Source organism: Tachyglossus aculeatus, chromosome X1, assembly GCF_015852505.1.
Source record: "Tachyglossus aculeatus isolate mTacAcu1 chromosome X1, mTacAcu1.pri, whole genome shotgun sequence".
Taxonomy (NCBI): Eukaryota; Metazoa; Chordata; class Mammalia; order Monotremata; family Tachyglossidae; genus Tachyglossus; species Tachyglossus aculeatus.
The window spans coordinates 89,389,019-89,409,348 of NC_052101.1; the positions used below are offsets into that span (position 1 = coordinate 89,389,019).

The window sequence follows — 20,330 nt, forward strand, 5'->3', positions numbered from 1 at the left end:
ACAATGACTCATTGCATAGCCCCATGTTTATATTTTTAAAAAAGAGGAGGTCTGACAAGGGAAAGGATTTCAATTTAGCTGTCCCTTTTGCATAAAGATTAATTGTCTAAGAAGCATGAAAAACTGTTTCTCTGTGAAATAGTTCCTGGTAGAAAATCAGGCACTTTAGGAGAAGCATCAACATTTTCTGGTCATTAGGACAGTTTATGGCCTTAATTGCTCAGGATTTTGCTCTGCATTCAGTAGGTTTTTCATAAACACTGCTGAGGAGAAGGAGGATGATGATGATCCTTTAGGGCACTGGTCCAGTCATCAGGCATACATAGCCTGAGGAGGTCTGAAAAAGTTAATGCTTTTCCCAAAGTGCCTAACTTACTCTCAGGGAGAACCTCTAAGCGCTAGGAGAATTATATTCACTACATGCAACTTCAAGATACCTATGAAAAGAAAATGTTTATTCAGTTCACTTCTGCGATTCATAAAATAATTACTTGCTAATACAATAAATAACACAATTCTCAACATCTGAAACATTCTTTAAAAAGACCAAGTGAGGCCAAAACAACCAGAAGACCTACAGATCTGGAGGCTGGGGGACAATAAATGGAAACGAAATCCAGAGATATGGTTCTTCCACCAAAAATAACCTACCTCCCCCACTCCAAAGTTCAAAATTAAAAGCTCTTAGAAGGCTGCAGGGCAAGCATTTGACACTTTGAGGGCAGAAAGAAAAGAGGGGATCTGTAAGGGAAGGTGTTCACCTTTTCTGGTAGAAAAGTTGATTTTTTTTTCTAAAATCCATGATCTAGCTCATGTCTGGAGTTGACACCCAGACTGATTTGGGATGAAAGGTATTTAAAACTTGAGTAAAACTTAACCAAGAGGAGAAATTGGAGATTTCAGCTTCTTCCCATGGTTGGAACAAGTGTTTGGGTACTTGCCAGAGAAGAATCAGGAACAACTAAGAAGACATAAAGTAGGTCACAGTGAAGGAAGTGAAACTACACAGAATACAAATTGATAATTTGACTTACGAAACCCTAGGATAGTTGAACGTTGGTAAAGGACCTCAATGAAGAAAAGCAAGGAATGTCAGTGGACCGATGACAAAACAAAACAAAAAAAAGCTTCTTACACCAGGCCTGTTTCTTATTGTTATTATCATTATCAGTATAAAAATGGTCTTATCCTTTAGGAGTTTCCAATGCAAAATGAATAATGCTAATATGTACATATGCATATAATAATAATAATTATGGTATTTGTTAAGCACTTACTATGTGCCAAGGACTGTTTTAAGCTCTGGGGTAGATACAAGGTAATCAGGTTGTCCCATGTGGGGCTCACAGTCTTAACCCCCATTTTACAGATGAGGTAACTGAGGCACAGATAATAATAATAATGGTGGTATTTGTTAAGCGTTTACAACGTGCCAAGCACTGTTCTAAGCACTTGGGTAGATACAAGGTAATCAGGTTGTCCCTCGTGGGGCTCACAGTCTTAATTCCCATTTGACAGATGAGGGAACTGAGGCACAAAGAAGTTAAGTGACTGGCCCAAAGTCACACAGCTGACAAGTGGTGGAGCCGAGATTAGAACCCATGACCTCTGACTCCCAAGCCCGGCCTCTTTCCACTAAGCCACACTGCTTCTCGTGTCCCACGTGGGGCTCACAGTCTTAATCCCCATTTGACAGATGAGGGAACTGAGGCACAGAGAAGTTAAGTGATTTGCCCTAAGTCAGACAGCTGAAAAGTGGCAGAGTTGGGATTAGAACCCATGACCTCTGACTCGCAAGCCCGTGCTCTTTCCACTAAGCCACGCATATACACACGTATATACACACGTGTATATATATATATATATATATATATATATATATATATATATATATGTATAATCAGCAAGCTGATCAGGGCTCTTGGTGGCAGTGCAGATGGTGACACTCTTCCTTTCTCGGTTGCCAAAGAGAAAACCCGGATTGGTTTGCTGATGGTTCAGGCAACGAATTGGCTGGGAGGACTGGGGAAGCAACAGACATTACTCACATTACATAGGCTATGTAATAATAAATACAGCCCTGGGTTTCTGCTCAGCACCCAAAACAGCCAGTGGGGAGGGTCAGAGGAAACCACTGAGGTCCTTTCTTGGATCTTGGATCCTGGTTAGCATGTAGGAGGTGGAGGCAATCAATGATATTTATTAAGCACTTATTGTGGGCAGAACACTGTATTAAGCACCTGAAAGCATTGGTAGATACGATTCCCTTCCCTAAGGAGCTTACAGTCTAGAGTGGGAGACAGACATTAAAATAAGTTATAGGTAAGGGAAATGGCAGAGTGTAAGGAAATGTATATAGGTGCTGTGGGGCTGAGGGTGGAGTGAATATCAAGATGCTTAAGAGGTACAGACCCAAGTGCAAAGGCAATGCAGAGGGGATGGCAAATGGGGGGGGGGGGGGGATATTTAATAAGGTTTTGAAGGTGGGGAGAGTGGTGGGCTGACTGTCCCTCTAGACTGTAAGCTCCTTGTGGGCAGGGAACATGACTATCAAATTAACAAATACCAAAAATTATTAATTATTAGTACTCTCCCAAGCTCTTAGTACAGCATTTTGCACACAGCAAATGCTCAACAAATACCACTGATTGATTGTTGGATATGAAGGGAGGGGAAGTTCCATACCAGAGGAAGGATGTGGGCAAGGGGTCAGTAGTGAGACAGATGAGATCAATGTACAGTGAGTATGTTGGCATTAAAGGAGTAGTGTGACGGCTGCATTGTAGTAGATCAGCCAGGTAAGGTAGGAGAGGGAGAGCTGATTGAGTTCCTTAAAGCCGATGGTAAGGAGTTTCTGTTTGATGAGAAGGTGGATGAGCAACCACTGGAGGTTCTTGAGGAGTAAGGAGACGTGAACTGAACATTTTTTTAAGAAAAATGATCCAGGCAGCAGAGTGAAATATAGACTGGAGAGGAGAGAGACAGGAGGGAGGAGGGAGGTCAGTGGGGTGGCTGATGCAAGTAGGTGGGATATGGCAAGTGCTTGTATAATAATAATAATAATAGTGGTATTTGTTAATAATAATAATCATGGCATTTATTAAGTGCTTACTATGTGCAAAGCACTGTTCTAAGCACTGGGGAGGTTACAAGGTGCTCAGGTTGTCCCACAGGGGGCTCACAGTCAACCCCCATTTTACAGATGAGGTAACTGAGGCCCAGAGAAGTTAAGTGACTTGCCCAAAGTCACGCAGCTGACAACTGGTGGAGCCAGGATTTGAACCCATGACCTCTGACTCCAAAGCCTGTGCACTTTTCCACTGAGCCACGCTGCTTCTCCACTGTTCCGCTCCGCTGCTTAAGTTCTGTTAGGCACTTAACTATGTGCCAAGCACTGTACTAACCGCTGGGGTGGATACAAACTGGGTTGGACATAGTCCCTGTCCCATGTCGGGCTCACAGTTTCAATCCCCAATTTACAGATGAGGTAACTGAGGCCCAGAGAAGTGAAGTGACTTGCCCAAGGTCACACAGCAGACAAGTGGTGGAGTAGGGATTAGAACCCATGACCTTCTGACGCACAGGCCCCTGCTCTATCCACTACGCCATGCTGGATCACTTGTAGTTGGAGACAGCAGAGAGCAGGCCGCTTCCTGCCTAGTCTTTGCCTCCCCTCATATCCCTCCATCTCTCCAAGACACAAGCCCCTTCTCTCTGTACCCCCATCTCTCCTGACCTCCCTATCTCTCCTCTCCACCCTCCCGACTTCTCCCCTCTCTCCCTTCAAGACCCCTATCTCCCTATCTGTCCCCGAAACCTTCCAGGACCTCCTCATCCCATCTCCAAATCCCTCCTGAGACTCTCCTTTCCTCTGTCCTGTTATTTTATGGTATTTGTTTACTACACTTTTAATACTGTCCTAAGCACTGGGGGAGGTAGAAGCTAATCCGGTTGGACACAGTCCATGTGCCACATGGGGCTCACCGTCTTAATCCCCACTTTACAGTTAAGGAGACTGAAACACAGAGGAGTGAAATGATTCACCCAAGGTCACACAGCAAGCAATTGGCAGAGCCAGAATTAGAACCCATGTCCTTCTGACTTCCAGGCCCGTGCTCTCTCCACTAGGTCACGTTGCTCCTCTTCCTCGCTCCTTTGAGCTCCCTCCCTCTGATTCTCTCCTACTCCCCCCGCCTACCCCACCATTCTGTGAAGCTTGGTGTGATTCTTTCTATCTTGGGCTGCATGTCTGGGCCTGTGAGTGTGTGTGCTGCTATCTGGGTACTTCTGTCTGGGTGGATCTATCACACCTGCACAAGGCATGAGCTTCATGGATTGGCTTAAATGGTATATTTATAAAAGGACAGATGGCAGAAGTCTGCATGAGTTGAAATTTACAGCCTGGCTCGACCTGGTGATTTTCTAGCCTGAACCTGATGGAATCTCTGCTTAAATTGCCTGTGCCCAGAACAATAAATAAGTTTTTTTAAAGCCACACCGGATTTTATTCTCTTCCTGTCTTCCCACCCCCACCCTGGCTTTCTGTAAAGGGCTGCAGCCTTGCTCTGAGTGAAATCACATGCTGCTCACCTCCTTCCTGCTCCTTTTCCCTTTCACTTCTCTCTGCCTGTTCCCCTTGATTGCTTGCTCACAGCCACTCCCAGAGGCAGTCTGCACTGATACTTCATTCAATCGTATTGAGTGCTTACTGTGTGCAGAGCACTGTACTAAGTGCTTGGGAAGTACAAGTCTGCAACATATAGAGACGGTCCCTACCCAACAACGGGCTCACAGTCTAATAATAATGGTGGCATTTGTTAAGTGCTTACTATGTGCAAAGCACTGTTCTAAGCACTGGGGAGGATACAAGGTGATTAGATTGTCCCACGTGGGGCCCCCAGTCTTCATCCCCATTTTACAGATGAGGTAACTGAGGCACAGGGAAGTTAAGTGACTTGCCCAAAGTCACACAGCTGACAACTGGTAGAGCTGGGATTTGAACCCATGACCTCTGACTCCCAAGCCCATGCTCTTTCCATTGAGCCATGCTGCATCTCTACTGATACCTTCTCCAGCAGGCTCTTGGCTGGGGCACCTCATCCTGTAGCAAACCTAGGTGATAGCAGTGTCACCTACCGTGAGCCCTCTACTGCTAGTGGTCAGTCATATTTATTTTTTACTGTGTGCAAGGCACTGTACTAAGCGCCTGGGAGAGTTCAGCACAACAATAAAACAGACAAATTGCCTGCCCACAGCGAGTGTCAAGGTGGGCCAGCACTGATGATCACAAAGCCCGAAGAAGGCTGGAATTGGAAAGATAAAATCTCTCTTCTATTCCGTCACTATGTCCACTAACTCTATTGTATTTGCCCAAGTGATCAGCTCAGTGCTCTGCCCACAGTAGGCACTCAATAAATATCACCGATTGTTCATGAGCTACTAGGCCCTATGCTTTAGAGGACTCCAACTATGACTGATAATGATGAGCAGGACATTGCCAGCTGCTTCCTGAGCCTGGTCCAAAAGCTTTTTCTTCACAGGTTTTTTGTGGGGGGCAGGAAGGGAACTATGGTGCTGTGCCTTCTCATTGGCCCTGAGTGACCTGTTCTGCTGCTCTAACCATTAGACAACACTCTCCTTCCCAGGACTGTGTTTGGCAGGAGAGGGGAGGGGAAGAGCCATGGGAGCAGGCACTGATTCATGTCCTATGGCAGGGGACTAGCTCCAGTCACCCAGAGCCCGGGGCCCCAAAGCTACTCATCTCGAAAAAGCTCAAAGCCCCTGACACACATGATTCTTTATCCTTACCTGGGAGGCTAGGAAGAGGCAGAGATCACTGTCACTGTCTCTTCAGGTTCTTTGGGACATGTTTATGCTAAAAAAAAAACCCAACAAAACCCCAAACCCAAAAAAACCCTGATGTTTACCTGGAATGCTGGCCCTTTAAGAAAAAAAAATGGCCAGCTGAGAGGCATGCCCATCTCAGCTTAATCAATCAGTCAATCTTACGGTTCATGTTAAGCTCTTACCATGTGCCAAGCACTGTACCAAGTGCTGAGATAGATACAAGATAATCAGGTTGGACACAGTCCCTGTCCCCCGTGGGGGCTCAGCATTTAAGAGGGAATATAATTTAACCTCCATTTACAGTGCTCTACACACAGTAAGCACTCAATAAATATGATTGAATGAATGAATTTTGCAGGTGAGCACAGGGACATAGGCACAGCTGGAAGGGCAATAGAGAAACTAAGCACAGAGAGAGAAAATTTTTTATTACCAAGGTTGACCGCCCCCCCCCCCCCCCCCCCCCACACACACACCCAAAGTTGCACTGAGGTCCCCAGGCCAGGTCCAGGTCTATGCAGACTTCTTACAACCCAGAAAAGTAAATAAATTAAGCTAATAAAAAGGGAACATGGTTTTGTGGCAAAAGCATAGGCCCGGGAGGCAAGAGACCTGGGTTTGAGTTCTAACTCTGCCAGTGGCCTGCTATGTGACCTTCATTTAATCTCTCTTTGCCTCTGTTTATGAGGAAAATAGTATCTACCTCTTCCTACCTACCTTCCTGCCTTAAAAAGTAAAATAACTCATGTGAAACAGCTTGGAAATAAAAGGCATTGGCAGTACATGTAGGTTTGGTGTCTTTAGGGGGTGGGAGGAATTGAGAGTGAAAAGGGAAACAAGTATAAGTCACATATCAAAATGGTGGGGGGGGGGGATGAAGGAGGTTTCTATTACTAGTCTCCCTGAGTTCCCCAAAAAAGCAAGTCTAGGACATCTGGTAGGAGGAAAGGGAAAACAGCAGGGTTTCAGTGATGAGTCATCCTGCATTAGGCAGGACAGTCTCAGATTTTGGAGTTCCACTGTACCATTTGAAAAGCCTCTGGCAGGGCCCATCAGGGTCCTGCTTTGACTTGGGTGAGGTAAGGGGATCCAACATCTGTGCTGGCAGTTGCCCAGTTGCAGAAGAAACAACCAATCAATTAGTATTTGAGTGCCTACTGTGTGCAGAGTACTGAACTAAGCACTTGGGAGACTACAATACAGTAAACAGACATGGTTTCTGCCCTCAAGGAGCTTGTTATCTACCAGGGGAGACAGACTAAAATAATTTACAGACAGGAGGAAGAAAGAAAGGGGGATGTCCATGAGTTAGATCTTAAATAATAGGATATGTAAGATATGTAGAAAAGTGCTGTGGGCAGTTGTGAGTATACAACTTAGGTGCAGAAGTGGCAGTAGTGGGGAATATAACCTCGGGTGACTAGAGATTAATCAGGGAAAGCTTCTTGGAGTAGATGTTTTCAGAAGAATTTTGAAGATGAGTCTGTCACATATGAAGGAGAGAGTTCCAGGCAAGGGGAAAGCCAGAGCAAGAGATTGATGGTGAGAGAGTTGAGAATGAGGCACAGTGAGTAGGTTAGCTTGAGAGGAATGAAGAGTGTGAGCTGGGGTGTAGTGGGAATAGGGAAAGAACTGATAGGTAGGAGGGAGGGAGCTAATTGAGTAACTTAAGGCTAACAATTGTTACGAGTTTCTGCTCAACATAGAGAGGAATGGAGGATTTTGAGCACAGGGTCATACATGCAAAACGATGTTTTAGTCAATAAGTCTAGGCAGCAGAGTGAAGTATGGACTGGAGAGGGGAGACACTAGAGGCAGGGAGCCCAGTGAGGAGACTGTTGCAGTAGCCAGGCTGGGATATGATAACGTGGTGGCCACTTGGATGGAGGTGAAGGGGTGGATTTGGTAAATGTTGGGGAGGAAAATCCAACAGGATTTGGCAATGGACTGAATATGAGATTTGAAAGAGAAGGAGGAATCAAGGGTAATGCCAAAATTACGGGCTTGAGAGATGGAGAGGATGGTGGTGGTGTCATCTGTTTGGGGAAAGTTAGGTGGAGGAGAGAATTTGGAAAGGAAGATGAGGAGTTCAGTTCTGGACGTACTGAGCTTGAGGCGCTGGCAGGATAACCATGTAGACATATGTAGGCGGCAGGAGGAAAAACGAGATTGCAGAGAGGAAGAGAGGCTGGGTCTGGTGAGGTAGACTTGAGAGCCATCCACATAGAGGTGGTAATTGAAGGTATGAGAATAGAGAAACATGTCGAGGGAGTGAGGGTAAAGTGAGAAGAGTAGGGGACCCAGCAGATTGGTGGAAGAGTGGAGGCAGAGCCTGTGAAGCCTCTTCCTCAACCAACACTGCCTTATTCATTCAATCGTATTTATTGAGAGCTTACTGTGGGTAAAGCACTATACTAGGTTCTTGGGAGAGTACAATATAACAACAGACACATTCCCAGCCCATAATGAGCTTAGAGTCTAGAGGGGGAGACAGACATTAATATGAACAAATGAATTACACTGCCTCTGTAATGGTCACTTGCAGCTGTTGCCAGGAAGTTTCTGGCAGAATCACTATGACATGGTGACGCTCCATTGAACACCTCCAGGATCATCAGGGGTAGGCCTGTAGCTAGCATCTGGGAAGTAGTAGTAAGAATCTCACTGTAATGGGTCCAGGCAATGGTGAAAACCAAAGTGGAAGTGAATAGCATCTACGGGTGTGGGTGTGTCTCCGAATATCTCTGGTTGGGTCTGTAGGTGTCCCTGCTTTTCTTGCCTAATCCCTATTTTCCCCTTGCTCCCTTACCACCACCCCCCTTCCGCTCCCTTTGTCTCTTTTCCCCAATCGGACTTCTTTCTTTCTCTCTCTGTATCATTTTTCTCAATTCTTTTTCTTTCTCCCTCTTTACTTCTCTGCCACCCTAGTTTCTGTATTTTCTACCTTTTCAGTGTCGACTCCCGGATCCTCTGCCCCTGGTCACCTTAAGTATGGTCTGCCTGAAAACATTCCTTTCACCCACAGGGAAACAACACTGCCTAGTGGATAGCACACAGGCGTAGGAGTCGGAAGGATCAGGATTCTAATCCCATCTCTGCCACTTGTCTGTTGTGAGACCTTGGGCAAGTCACTTCACTTCTCTGTGCCTTAGATATCTCAGATGTAAAATGGGGATTAAGACTGTGAACCCCATGTGGGACATGACCTGTGTCCAACCTGATTAGCTTGTACCTACCCCAGCGCTCAATACAGTGCCAGGCACATAGTAAGCTCTTAACAGATACCATAAAAACCAAACAACAACAACAAAAAAAAACCCCTTCTCCATCTATCCAACCCCCAGTGATCTCCCTGGAAATTCAAAAGGGCCTCACTTTCTCATGCATATCAGTGAGCATTTTGTTTTCCATCTGTCTGGTCAGCATCAGGAGGAGAAGCTTAAAAGGGCAGGACCTAAGGCTAGATGTATCCTTTGTACAGCTTCCATTTCATGTGGTAAAAACACCAGCAGGCAAGCTTACACAATAATAACTAAGAGGCCTTTTGTACTCCAAAAATCCATGCAGAAGTACTGCATGTCACTGAACGTTCACTATTTGTGCTTTGTAAATAAGAAACAACAGTAATAGAGTGGGCTTTGAAAAAATATATAAAATCAATAGAACAGCGAGTTTAGGGCTTAGGAAAGAGCAAACAAGGAGCGGAAGTAGCAGAGAAAACACAAAGATATATGAGGCCTATGGCTGTTTCTCCCGCATCTCCCCTCCACTCCAGGACTATAACATTTGCACATCATAATAATTCACTGTTATATTCGTTGAGTGCTTACTACAAGCCATGGTCTGTGCTAAGCACTGGACTAGGTACAGGACAATCAGATCAGGACCCAATCCCTGTCCCACAAGGGGCTCCTGGCACCATATAAATAGCTAGTCCAATGAATGAAAGGATGTTATGGTACGGGAGAGCTGGAAACAAGTTGTGTCAAGAGGCATAAATAAGAATTCAAGCACCCGAGACAGAAGCAGTTGGCAAGATGGAGAAAATTTTCCCTTCGGACCAAATCAGAAATTCCTCCTACTAGCCCCTAGGGAGTAACTGTCAAGAATAGTTACTCACCTGGATCGAATTAAAATAAAAGCCAAAAACATACTAGTCCTACAGTTTGGGTGAAATCTTTCTGTGGAAGTGATGATTTGGGGCTGGGGACTACAGGTGATTATTCACCATTAAAGTCAGCTGAGCAGAAGTAATAGCTCAGTAAGACTACTAGAGGGTAATGTCTGCTTAAAGACATTCAGAAAATAAATGATCTACAGCAAACTCAGATTCCAGTATTGAATAGTATGACCATGCATTTAGCCAATGAATGCCACATTCAAAGCACTTATTGATTTATTACCAGACACTGAAGGGTTATATGAGTTCAGTCTTTCATTGACATTTAAACCACCACAACCTTACAAACATCCTTGGTCTGCAGAGCCTTCTAAATACCACACCTGGGGCTATGAGCCAAGGGTAATGATGTGACTTCATGCTGATTTTACTGAGGTCTCCCTAAAAGCACATCCTTGGTTACATTTGCTAGCATTTCTTAGTCATATTTATTGAGCACTTACTGTGTGCAGAGCACTGTACTAAGTGCTTGGGAGAGTACAACATAACAGTGTAACAGAAAAATTCTGCCCACCAAGAGCTTAGTTATACAATCTTTATAACTGCAGAGCCAGTGCAAAATCCTGGGATGCTGATGACAAAATCTGGGGAAATTAGTGGTGTCTGAAGCAGCAGCAATAGAGCTGATGGCAGGCTAGCTCCATGTTTGGTGTGGAAGGTTTCCTCCCAGTCTCCAACTCTGGAAAAAACCAGGGCTAGTCCTCTCCCACTTCCATAGCTGGGCAAAATGGTAGCAGCAACACGAGTCAAAAGCCAGGACTGTCTGCACAGAGACCCAGATCATGGCTCCAGGAACCTGATCAATCAATCAATGGTATTTATTAAGTGCTTACTGTGTGCAGAGCACTGTACTAAATGCTTGGGAGAGCACACTATAACAGAGTTGGTATTATATATATTATTATACATATAATAAACATATTTCTCCCCCTGTAAACTCTAAGCTCCTTGTGGGCAAGGAATGTGTCAAGCAACTCTGTTATATTGTACTCTTAAATGTGTCTGTTACATTGTTATATTGTACTCAGCACACAGTAAGCACTCAATGAAAACCACTGATTAATTATAAAGAACAATATCATGGTTGCACCTTTGCTCACTAGCACTTCCTCTTCCACAGATTTGGCATTTTTCATTTCCCCATCATCCAGAGCACGACTCATTTTTTTTTGCCTGAAAGGAATGGAAATCTCCTCAAGGTTCAACAAACCCATCTGTTCACTACTTCTTTATTAGAGTGACCTGTGTTCGAACTTTTTTTTCAATAAAGAATATTTTTTTCTTTAAATAAAATTATCTTTTCTTCCAAATTTCTCTACCTAATTCCCTAAATATGGAAAAGAGGCACTGCCCAGGGGCCCAACATAGGAGGTTTATGAGGCATAAAAAAGAGAGCAAGAGAGAATGAAAACAACATGGAAAATGGGAAGAACTGCTTTCAGTAAAACTTCTCTGTAAAACCAGAAACATCTTCTGCTGGATAAATGAGCCCTTCCTTTCCATGGAGGACTAAATAGTTCAAATGCTACCTCCTAATTCCCTGAAGGTTTCTGAAAAAACACTTTTTGAGGTAGGAAGGGGACAGGAGTACTGATGTGCTTTTTAACCCATGAGGAACCCAGCAAAACGTGTGACTCACCTAAGGTCACACAGCAAGTAATAATAATGGCAGAAATAGATCTGGAATCCAAATTTCCTGGCTCCCAAGACAGTGCACATTTCTATAGGCCAGACATGAGCAAAGGTTTTACCTTGGTGTGGCATTTCTGGAAAGTATTCTGTAGAAAGGGGAAAGGAGGCCCACAGCTTCCGGAATGGCAACTCTCAGTCACCCCCAGAAGTTTTTCCTTCTCTTGAGTCTGCATTCCACAAGGTTTATGCCATTGTCAACGTGCTATTCTCCCTTCCCAGCTCTTAGAACAGTGCCTTGCACATAGTAAGCACTTAATAAATGCTATTATTATTATTATTATTATTCTGCCATTTTTAGGACTAATGCTCCCAGGTCTTGCAGCCCTCTCTGGGCCTCCTGCCCCTCAGGAAGGGGCATGAGTGGGCAGAGGACAATGGCTTGAGGAACAGGATGATGACAGAACCCAGAGATGGTAGCATGGTAGGTGATATGACCTGGAGCCTTGGGCAAAGTGGAAACTCCTGGTTACTGTGCCACCTTGTGTGGGCTTTTTCCTTATGGATCACCACATGAGCACAGGAAAGAGACTGAAGAGGTTCAGGATGATGACAGAACCCAGAGATGGTAGCATGGTAGGTGATATGACCTGGAGCCTTGGGCAAAGTGGAAACTCCTGGTTACTGTGCCACCTTGTGTGGGCTTTTTCCTTATGGATCACCACATGAGCACAGGAAAGAGACTGAAGAGGTTCCGTTAAGGTGGACAATTTATACATGGGTCTCCTTGGGACCAGAGAGATACCTTTGATGATCTATCCAAATCCTTTTCAATATTTTTGCACCCTGTAAGGATGTTTTTCACTTCCAGAGCCACTCCTTTCTGTACTACCTGACAGTCCCTCAATGTTCGGTTCTAAAAAGGACATCCACTCTTGCTAGATACCATTTAGAAATAGGGCCCATGTCTGACATTCGCCATCTCATCTAACGTTTGTACTTCTTCTTTTTACTCAATGCCTGGATCGTTTTCTACCCAAACCACAATTTAATGGAGTCCTTTATAAAATGTATTTTATTTCCATAGTTGTTTTATCCTTTATCAAACAGAAGACCTACTGCAGGTTCTTATGCAACTGGGACCCATGGTCTCCAGTTATTGCACTGACGTTACCAGGACATACGAATCGATTGACAAGTTAGTCACTGACAATTAACTTTTCTATCTTTGCTCCTGGCCACCACCTGCTTGTCTTTACCACAACAACCCTGGCTCCTATTGCCACCGAGATGGTGGGAAGAGCCCCATTTGGGAAAGACTGGAGTGCATCCCTGTTCTCCTCCTCGTGGTAGGGCAGGAAGCTTTAGGGAACTTGGGAAAATAACTGAGGAAAGATTGCCTTGGGCATTCCTTTTCAGATAGTCAGACCCCAACCCCCCCCCCAACAAAAAACAAAAAAAAGCCATTTTCTGGCCACCAAGTATTTTGAAATCTCTTCATCACAACTTCATTTTTAACTTCTCAGTCTACATTTAGGGCACTGTCATATATCCAGGCTTTCAAAATGTCCCTGATATAGGCTGGCAAATCATGGTTTAGAGTTTAATTCAGTTGGTGGGGTGGGAACATCACTGCATATAGATTGAAAACTGGCCAAAGGGACTGTATACAGAGGGCAGTAATGAATGGGAATTCAATCTACTTAGACACAAGATTACTGGGGCTTGGGTTTAGTATGATTTCTTTTAACATCTTCCTTGATAATGTGCCCAATAAATGATCCCTGGCAGCATGGCCCCAAACTCCCCATTCAGGAAGGATTACGAATAGTGAGCCCAATTCTCCCAGGGCCTAAAGGTACTTTCTGGTAGTAGTAAGTTCAGCACTTTGGGAGGAGCATCAGCACTTTCAGACCCCCAGAAGATGATTTAGTCCATTACTGCACACATCATGCGCATGCCACAGCAGTGAACTAAAAGGTCCCCCAGTGGTCTGAGAGACTCAGTGATTCTCCCCCAGTGTGCCTAACTTACTACCAAACATTGGGATAATTGGGATTATCAGTAAGATCCAAGAATTTATATAAAAGAGTCACAAGGATAATACATAATCAAAATACAAAAAAAGAGGGACACAATTTGCAAATTAAAAAAAAAACCAGGCTAATATTGGCAATTAGATGCCCTTTGAGTTGCTTATATGTGAGAATTGAGAGCAGGGACTTAATCCATACCTGTTTATTGTTTAAGGTAAGGTTCAAACTATCTTTTGAAAACTACATCATTTAAGTTTCACAGTCATTTAGTAAGTCAATCAGGGACTATCACAGAAGTAAACCAAGCAATTTCCTGAAAACTACTGTTACTTGAACATACTTACTTTAAGCAAATGAATACCCAGATCCGAGCAGTCCCATTGCTTATCCGAGGCTTAAACTAAATACCCATCAGCCATACTCTTTAGCTCATTGCTTTTCATGACTCTTTGTCAGCTGGTAGGTGGATATCTGTTTAAAACCATTCAAAGTAATGTTCTCAGTTGTTTTTTCTTGAGGTATTTCTTAAGGGTTTACTCTGCGCCAGACACTGTACTAAGCGCTGGGGTAGATACAAGCTAATCAGTTTGGATACAGTTCATGACCCACATGGGGCTCACAGTCTTACCCCTCATTGTACAGATGAGGTAACTGAGACACAGAGAAATGAAGTGGCTTGCCCAAGGCCTTCCAGCAGAAAAGTGCCAGAGCCAGGATTAGAACTCAGGTCTTCTGACTCCCAGTGCCATGCTCTTTCCACTAGGCCATGCTGCTTCTCAAGTCTCCCTATTTTATGTTAATCTTGGTTGCCACAATCATTTTAAGCAAGTTATTCCATAGGAGGGTGAAACTAGGAAATCAGTTAACTGCTGTACACTAATCACTGATGAAAGCAGAAACTAGGATTTATGACAGTGGAAGCCAATCCAATCAGGGGCCAAAGACTGCTCTCCATTCCCAGCTAGCGATTTTGTATTTAGGGCCACTGGAATAAGGGACAGAGGCTAGAGGCCCTGGGGGATGTGGTCCAAGCCATTATGACTATAAGCGACCCAGGGATGATGCCTTGTGATGTATGTTTTAGAGCCTCTGGCCTCTCCCCTTTCTAAAATAGGGAATGGCCCAAAGGCTATGGCTCATTTAAGCAGAGTGGCTCACTTTCAGTCTCCCAGACACTCTAGCTGCGGCAGTGGGCAAACCCCCTCCACCCCGGCCTTCCCCTTCCCACCTCCCCAGCAGCAACGGCAATGGCATTTGGCCCAAGTCCCGGCAGCAGTGCCAAAACCCAGCCCAGACAGTGCTGGAAGGCTTTAACAACCAAGAGGATATCGTGTACGTATCGGGGGGGAGGGAGAAGTGGTGAAGGCAATGACAAGAAACTGGGTGGCTATCCTACCCTGCTATCCATTCGAACAGAGAGCAGATCCGGAAGTGGAGAAAAACATAGAAAAGGAAAATACATTTAAAACGGAGGACAGAAAAGTGAAGGATAGGCTGGGGAATGGGGAAAAAAAGATCAAGGAATCAGAAAAAAGGTGTAGGATAACTATCTTTCTTAAAAGTCACATGACTTTTGGGGGGGGCAAATGGGATGGGACACGTGAGTGGCATGCAAGCTTTATCTTTGAGTCCACAGTTTTGGTGCTTTTTCTAAAAGCACCTTGGATTGGGTTGGTTGGGTTGTCACATTTGCATTCACACCACTTACTACCGGTAAACTCTTCAGATGCAAGGATTTGTCCTTCGGCACATTTTATGTACATCAAATGTCATGAACACCCATGGTGCCATCTAATAAATAATAAATAATCATCATAATTAAAATATCACAGTGCTGCTGACCTTTCCAAAAAATAGATCTAAACCAACAGCAGTTTCTAGGTGAGTGTCACAATTAGAATACTTTAGAAAAAAACCCAATTTGGTCCACATGGAATACTGCTTTGGAAAATCTCCAAGTAGGGGATTTTGACTGTTGAAGGAACTGTTATTCTTACGAAGCCCACTGCCTTCAACGTGCTTACCTCCACCAGGTGAGGAGTTGGGTTGAACCCACACATATTGCAGACCTGTTGTTTACAGGTGGTGCAGTTGTTGTAGTTGGAAGGTTCCTTGGAGCCCACGTTGAGCTCTGCTTTACACAGTGGGCAGGTGACCCTCTCTTGTGGTGCTTCCTTTGGCTTGGTGACTGGCTTGGTGATTGCTTGAAGATCTGTTTTTCCTTGTTTTGGAGCTGGTGCTCCTCCAGCTCTCCCCTGACCCCCTGCTCCAGGCCCTGCCCTCTGTCCAACTCCTGGCCCAGCTCCAGGTGCGGCTTTTGGTCCAGCTCCAGGCCCAGCCCTGGGTCCAGTTCCAGGTCCAGGCCCAGCCCTCGGTCCAGTTCCAGGTCCAGGTCCAGGCCCAGCTCTCGGTCCAGTTCCAGGTCCAGCTCCAGGTCCAGGCCCAGCTTTCGGTCCAGGTCCAGGTCCGGGCCTGGGCCCAGCTCTCGGACCAGGTGCAGGTCCAGGTCCAGGCCCAGCTCTCGGTCCAGGTCCAGGTCCAGGCCCAGCTCTCAGTCCAGCTCCAGGCCCAGCTCTAGGTCCAACTCCTGCTCCAGCTCCAGATACCTTGGGGCCAACTTCTTTGCTGGCATCACTGAAGACAATTTTTGGAGGCACTTTGCCAGGGGACTGCTGGCTTTGGGGGGTGGCTTCTGGCTGGACCGACATCAACGTGCTGGCCTGGGTCAGAAGAGATGCCCCAAACCCAAAGAGTTTCCCAGTGAGTCCCTCTTGGGGTGGCTCCTGTACTCCACCACTAAGTGGTGGCGCCGAACTTCTTGCCGGAGAATCTCCTACAGTTTTTCTCTGCTCGTCAGAGGAAGGCTTTGCTTGTAGATGCTGAGGGGAAGACCTCATGGCTTCCTGAGATGCAGCAGGTTTGGGTGGGCCTTGGCTATGGGATTCTCTCTGCACTGAAGCTGCATGGGGCTTGGGCGCCTCAGGCGGGAGTACCCCGATCCCCTGCCGAACATCTGGCTGCATAGTTTCTGCCGCTTTCTCGGGTTCAATCTTCACCTGGGGCTGAGGTTGGGTTTGTTTGGCTGGGGAGTGGGATGGAGAAAGAACAGGGGAGTACAACTGCTGTTGGCTTTTGGAGCGGGGTGCTGTAGTCATGTCCATTCCCAAAGCTCTCTGCATCTGGCAATTCAAGCATAACCATTCCTTCACCTGCAAGAGAAAAAATACAGGACAATGAACTTATCAACATCATTCCATCTTGAATGGGCATTCCTATTTCTGCTGTCCTCATTTTGCACTGCCCCCTGGCTGTCTCATACCTGGAGAGTGGGAGTGGGCAGGGGGCAGGTAGGAAGAGTGTTCCTTCTTGAAAATTTCAGTTTCTAGGACCATCCATCCATTCATTCAATCGTATTTATTGAGCACTTACTGTGTGCATAGCACTGTACTAGGCACTTGGGAAGTACAAACAGGCAACATATAGAGACAGTCCCTACCCAACAACGGGCTCACAGTCTAGGAGGGGGAGACAGCCCCACATACTCTCCTCTCCTCTCCCCTCCTCCAAGTTGGGGCGATTTCCCCAACCAATTTTCAACTCTTAGGACTCGTAGCCCCAGGTTCTAGCCTGCACAGGCTATGCCTAAATATTTTTAAATGGGTTTACCTGCTGGAAGCTGGGACCACCAGGAGAGAGGTCATTTGCCAGCCATTACAAGCGTAGTGGCTTGCCAGATGTAGCCCTCCCACCTGCGATCACACTACGCTGATCCAATGTAATCCAATCTGTCTTGCACATATGCTGTGAATAGGTATATCTTACACATGTGCACACCCTCAAGCCAGGAATCAAATGACCCAGGGATCCACAGCGCAGCGGCCTTCCAGGAAACCATCTTATATAGAGAGAGATGCCTAATTCATCCTTGTAATTCAATGCCAAAAACACGTATGCCTAATTTTTCCTCTAGCCCAACCTAGTCCTGAACAGAGCCTGAACTGCACAGAAAATACAAGAAACAAAGTCAACATTTCCCACTGTCTGGCCATCAATTGTTACTAGCTTCTGGGCTCGTGGCTGTCTGCAGAGTGGAACCAATTCGTCCTCTTGAATCCCTGCCACAACAAGGCAGCAGGAGAAAATTACAGGATCAGTGCTGCAAAAGTGGCAAACAGCAATAATGCCACCCCAATCAAATTGCCACATACCCTTCCCCTTCCTACACCATTTGACAGCTGTTCTATGGATCAGCAGGGGCAGGGCCCTAGGGCACTTAGGTTAAGAATCCTCAAGAGTATTTTGTTCAATTATTAAATGGGGATTCATAGAGAAGTTAAAGAACAAAGCCAACAGTTTCTTCTACAATTACTTTTCTAGACAATGCCCGTTCTATTGTCTCAGTTATTAGTGAATTATTCAATCCTCTGCCATTCCAACTTCTTGGCAATGTAAATGATACAGAATCACAATTACATCCAACTAGAAATCAAGTACCGCAGCCCCAACCAGAAAGCTTACCCCTTGTTTAAACTAAACGGAATCCCAGGTTGCTTTTCGCTGTTACTTTGTGATAGAACCACCTTATGTGGCACCTCATTCTCTGATTCCCTTTTCAGCACCCTGTGCCCACTGCTGTGGTGTTGCAGCCTTTTCTGCAGAAGCTCGCACTATGCTCAGGCATTGTGATCTCTAGGCACCACCAGATAGTGCACCTTCGTTTTAAACATTTGCAAACACTGAATCCAGTACCATTTGTTACATGTGACTTTCACCTGTGATTCACATTCCCAACCCTTTGCTATTAGAAAATCTGCCCCGATGGACTCACCAATGAATTGTTTGGTAACCTGTTCCCTACAGAACATTTTGGAACGTGGATATTATGAAGGCCTCTAAATGCTGGGTGCATTATTTCTGGGCGCTCCCTAATTCACCCACAAAATTCCAGGGAATTTCTGAGGAGCCAAATGTTTTTTCAAAAGTCCAAGTGATTCTCCTGATGTCCAAGTGACCTAATTTCCTAGTAGAGCCCTGGTTTGGGAAAGCCAGCAAATCAGTCAGGCAATCAATCAATCAATGATATTTATTGAGCACTTCCTATTTGCAGAGCACTGAACTAAGTGCTTGGGAGAATACAACAGAATTTGCAGACATGTTCCCTACCCGTAACGAGCTTACAGTCTAGAGGGGGACCTACACTCCAGGGTCTGGGGTAGGTTGAACAAAGCTGGCCCTGGCTAGGCTTGGAGAGCTCCCAGCTCCCCAGAGCCCCTCCTTTAAGACAGGTTGGGTGGCCAAGGGGGGGGAGAGGGGGTCTCATGGAGTCTCCCTCTCGCCAAGAAGCACTTACGTGCGTATCCTTAAACTCCATCACTTCCCCCAATTGTAATTTATTTATTTGTCTGTCTCGTCCATTATACTGTCAACTCCTTGAGGGCAGGAATCGTGTCTATCAACTCTACTGTACTTCTTCAAGGGCTTAATACAGTGCTCTGCACACAGTAAGCTCTCGCTCAATCCAGGAGGATTTATATGGTTGCCTAATGGGCTGCCTGATTGAAGGCTGCTGAAGATCTTTTTTTCAGTCCCGTCCCTGTTTCTCCTGAGCTCTGAGACTTTCCTTGGATCCCCTGGAGAAGAGAAAGGGTAAGGGCTGGGGTGGATATGAGATAAGAAGACTGTACAAAGTCCTTGTCCCTTACAGGGCTGGCAGGCTAAGAAAGAAATCATTTGGGCCAGCACTGACTGAGATGACGGCCCTGATTCTCCACTCCTTGCAAAGCTCTAGGATCTGTCAGGTAGAGATTCTGCTCTGGGCTCAAGTTGAACCTCGACATATTCTCTTCCTACCTCTCAACTGGAATCTCTCACCTCCATCTCCAAGGACCACATCACACTTCACTATCGCTTGTTTATTATCTGCCTCCTCTTCAGTCCTTTAACCCCAAACCTCTTCCTTGACCTGAAGTCCAGGATAAGAACCTTTTCCTTTCTCTTTCCCTCCTGGTACTTATTAAAATCAAAACTTATCACCCCCCAAATTGCAGCAGTTGTAACCCTTCTCCCTCTCTTTTCTAGTATATCAGTTTGTTTTCTTGCTCCATCTTGCCCCAAAGAATGCTTTCAGAAAGGTCACCACCCATTGTCTGCTGGAAGAAAAAACGCAAAAAAAGAATGAAATAGCTAAGAGGAGTCTACTGTTACAGGAACATGATTTATTACAGGTTCTGTTAAAGTAGGGCAGTATCCAAATTTGCCAGGGGTACACTTTTTATATCACTTCTATTTTTGTTTTTCAATTCCATCTTACATCATCCCAAAGTACAACCCCAGGACCTTAATTGGCTCATTCTTAACTGCTTTCTCCCCTGAGATTTCAGCTGGCCTCTGATTCCCACTACCCAACCACACTGCCATGTACTTATGCCTTTTTTCATTTAGATTCTCTTACTTCCATATATATTCTATCAAATTAGATGTCCTTTTCAGCTTTTTCAGTCACTAATGAAATGACGTCAGCATAGGCAAGCACAGCTTTGAATGTATGGAATGCTTTCTCCTGAGGTCAGCTTTATAAATAGGTTGAAAAAATTCCCAGCATCTGTAACAATTTTCCCCAGTGCATATCATCTCTATTA

At 45.2% G+C, this 20,330-nt stretch overlaps 1 protein-coding gene across 1 annotated transcript in view; it reads right to left on the reverse strand.

Annotated features, from left to right (window-relative positions):
• The window catches only part of BSN (bassoon presynaptic cytomatrix protein), a 334,369-nt gene that overhangs the window by 137,956 nt on the left and 176,083 nt on the right, over positions 1-20,330 (reverse strand). The window contains exon 3 of the mRNA XM_038771717.1: positions 15,717-16,901. Within this exon, the coding sequence (XP_038627645.1) occupies positions 15,717-16,901 (1,185 nt within the window). The remainder of the gene's footprint in view (positions 1-15,716; positions 16,902-20,330) is intronic.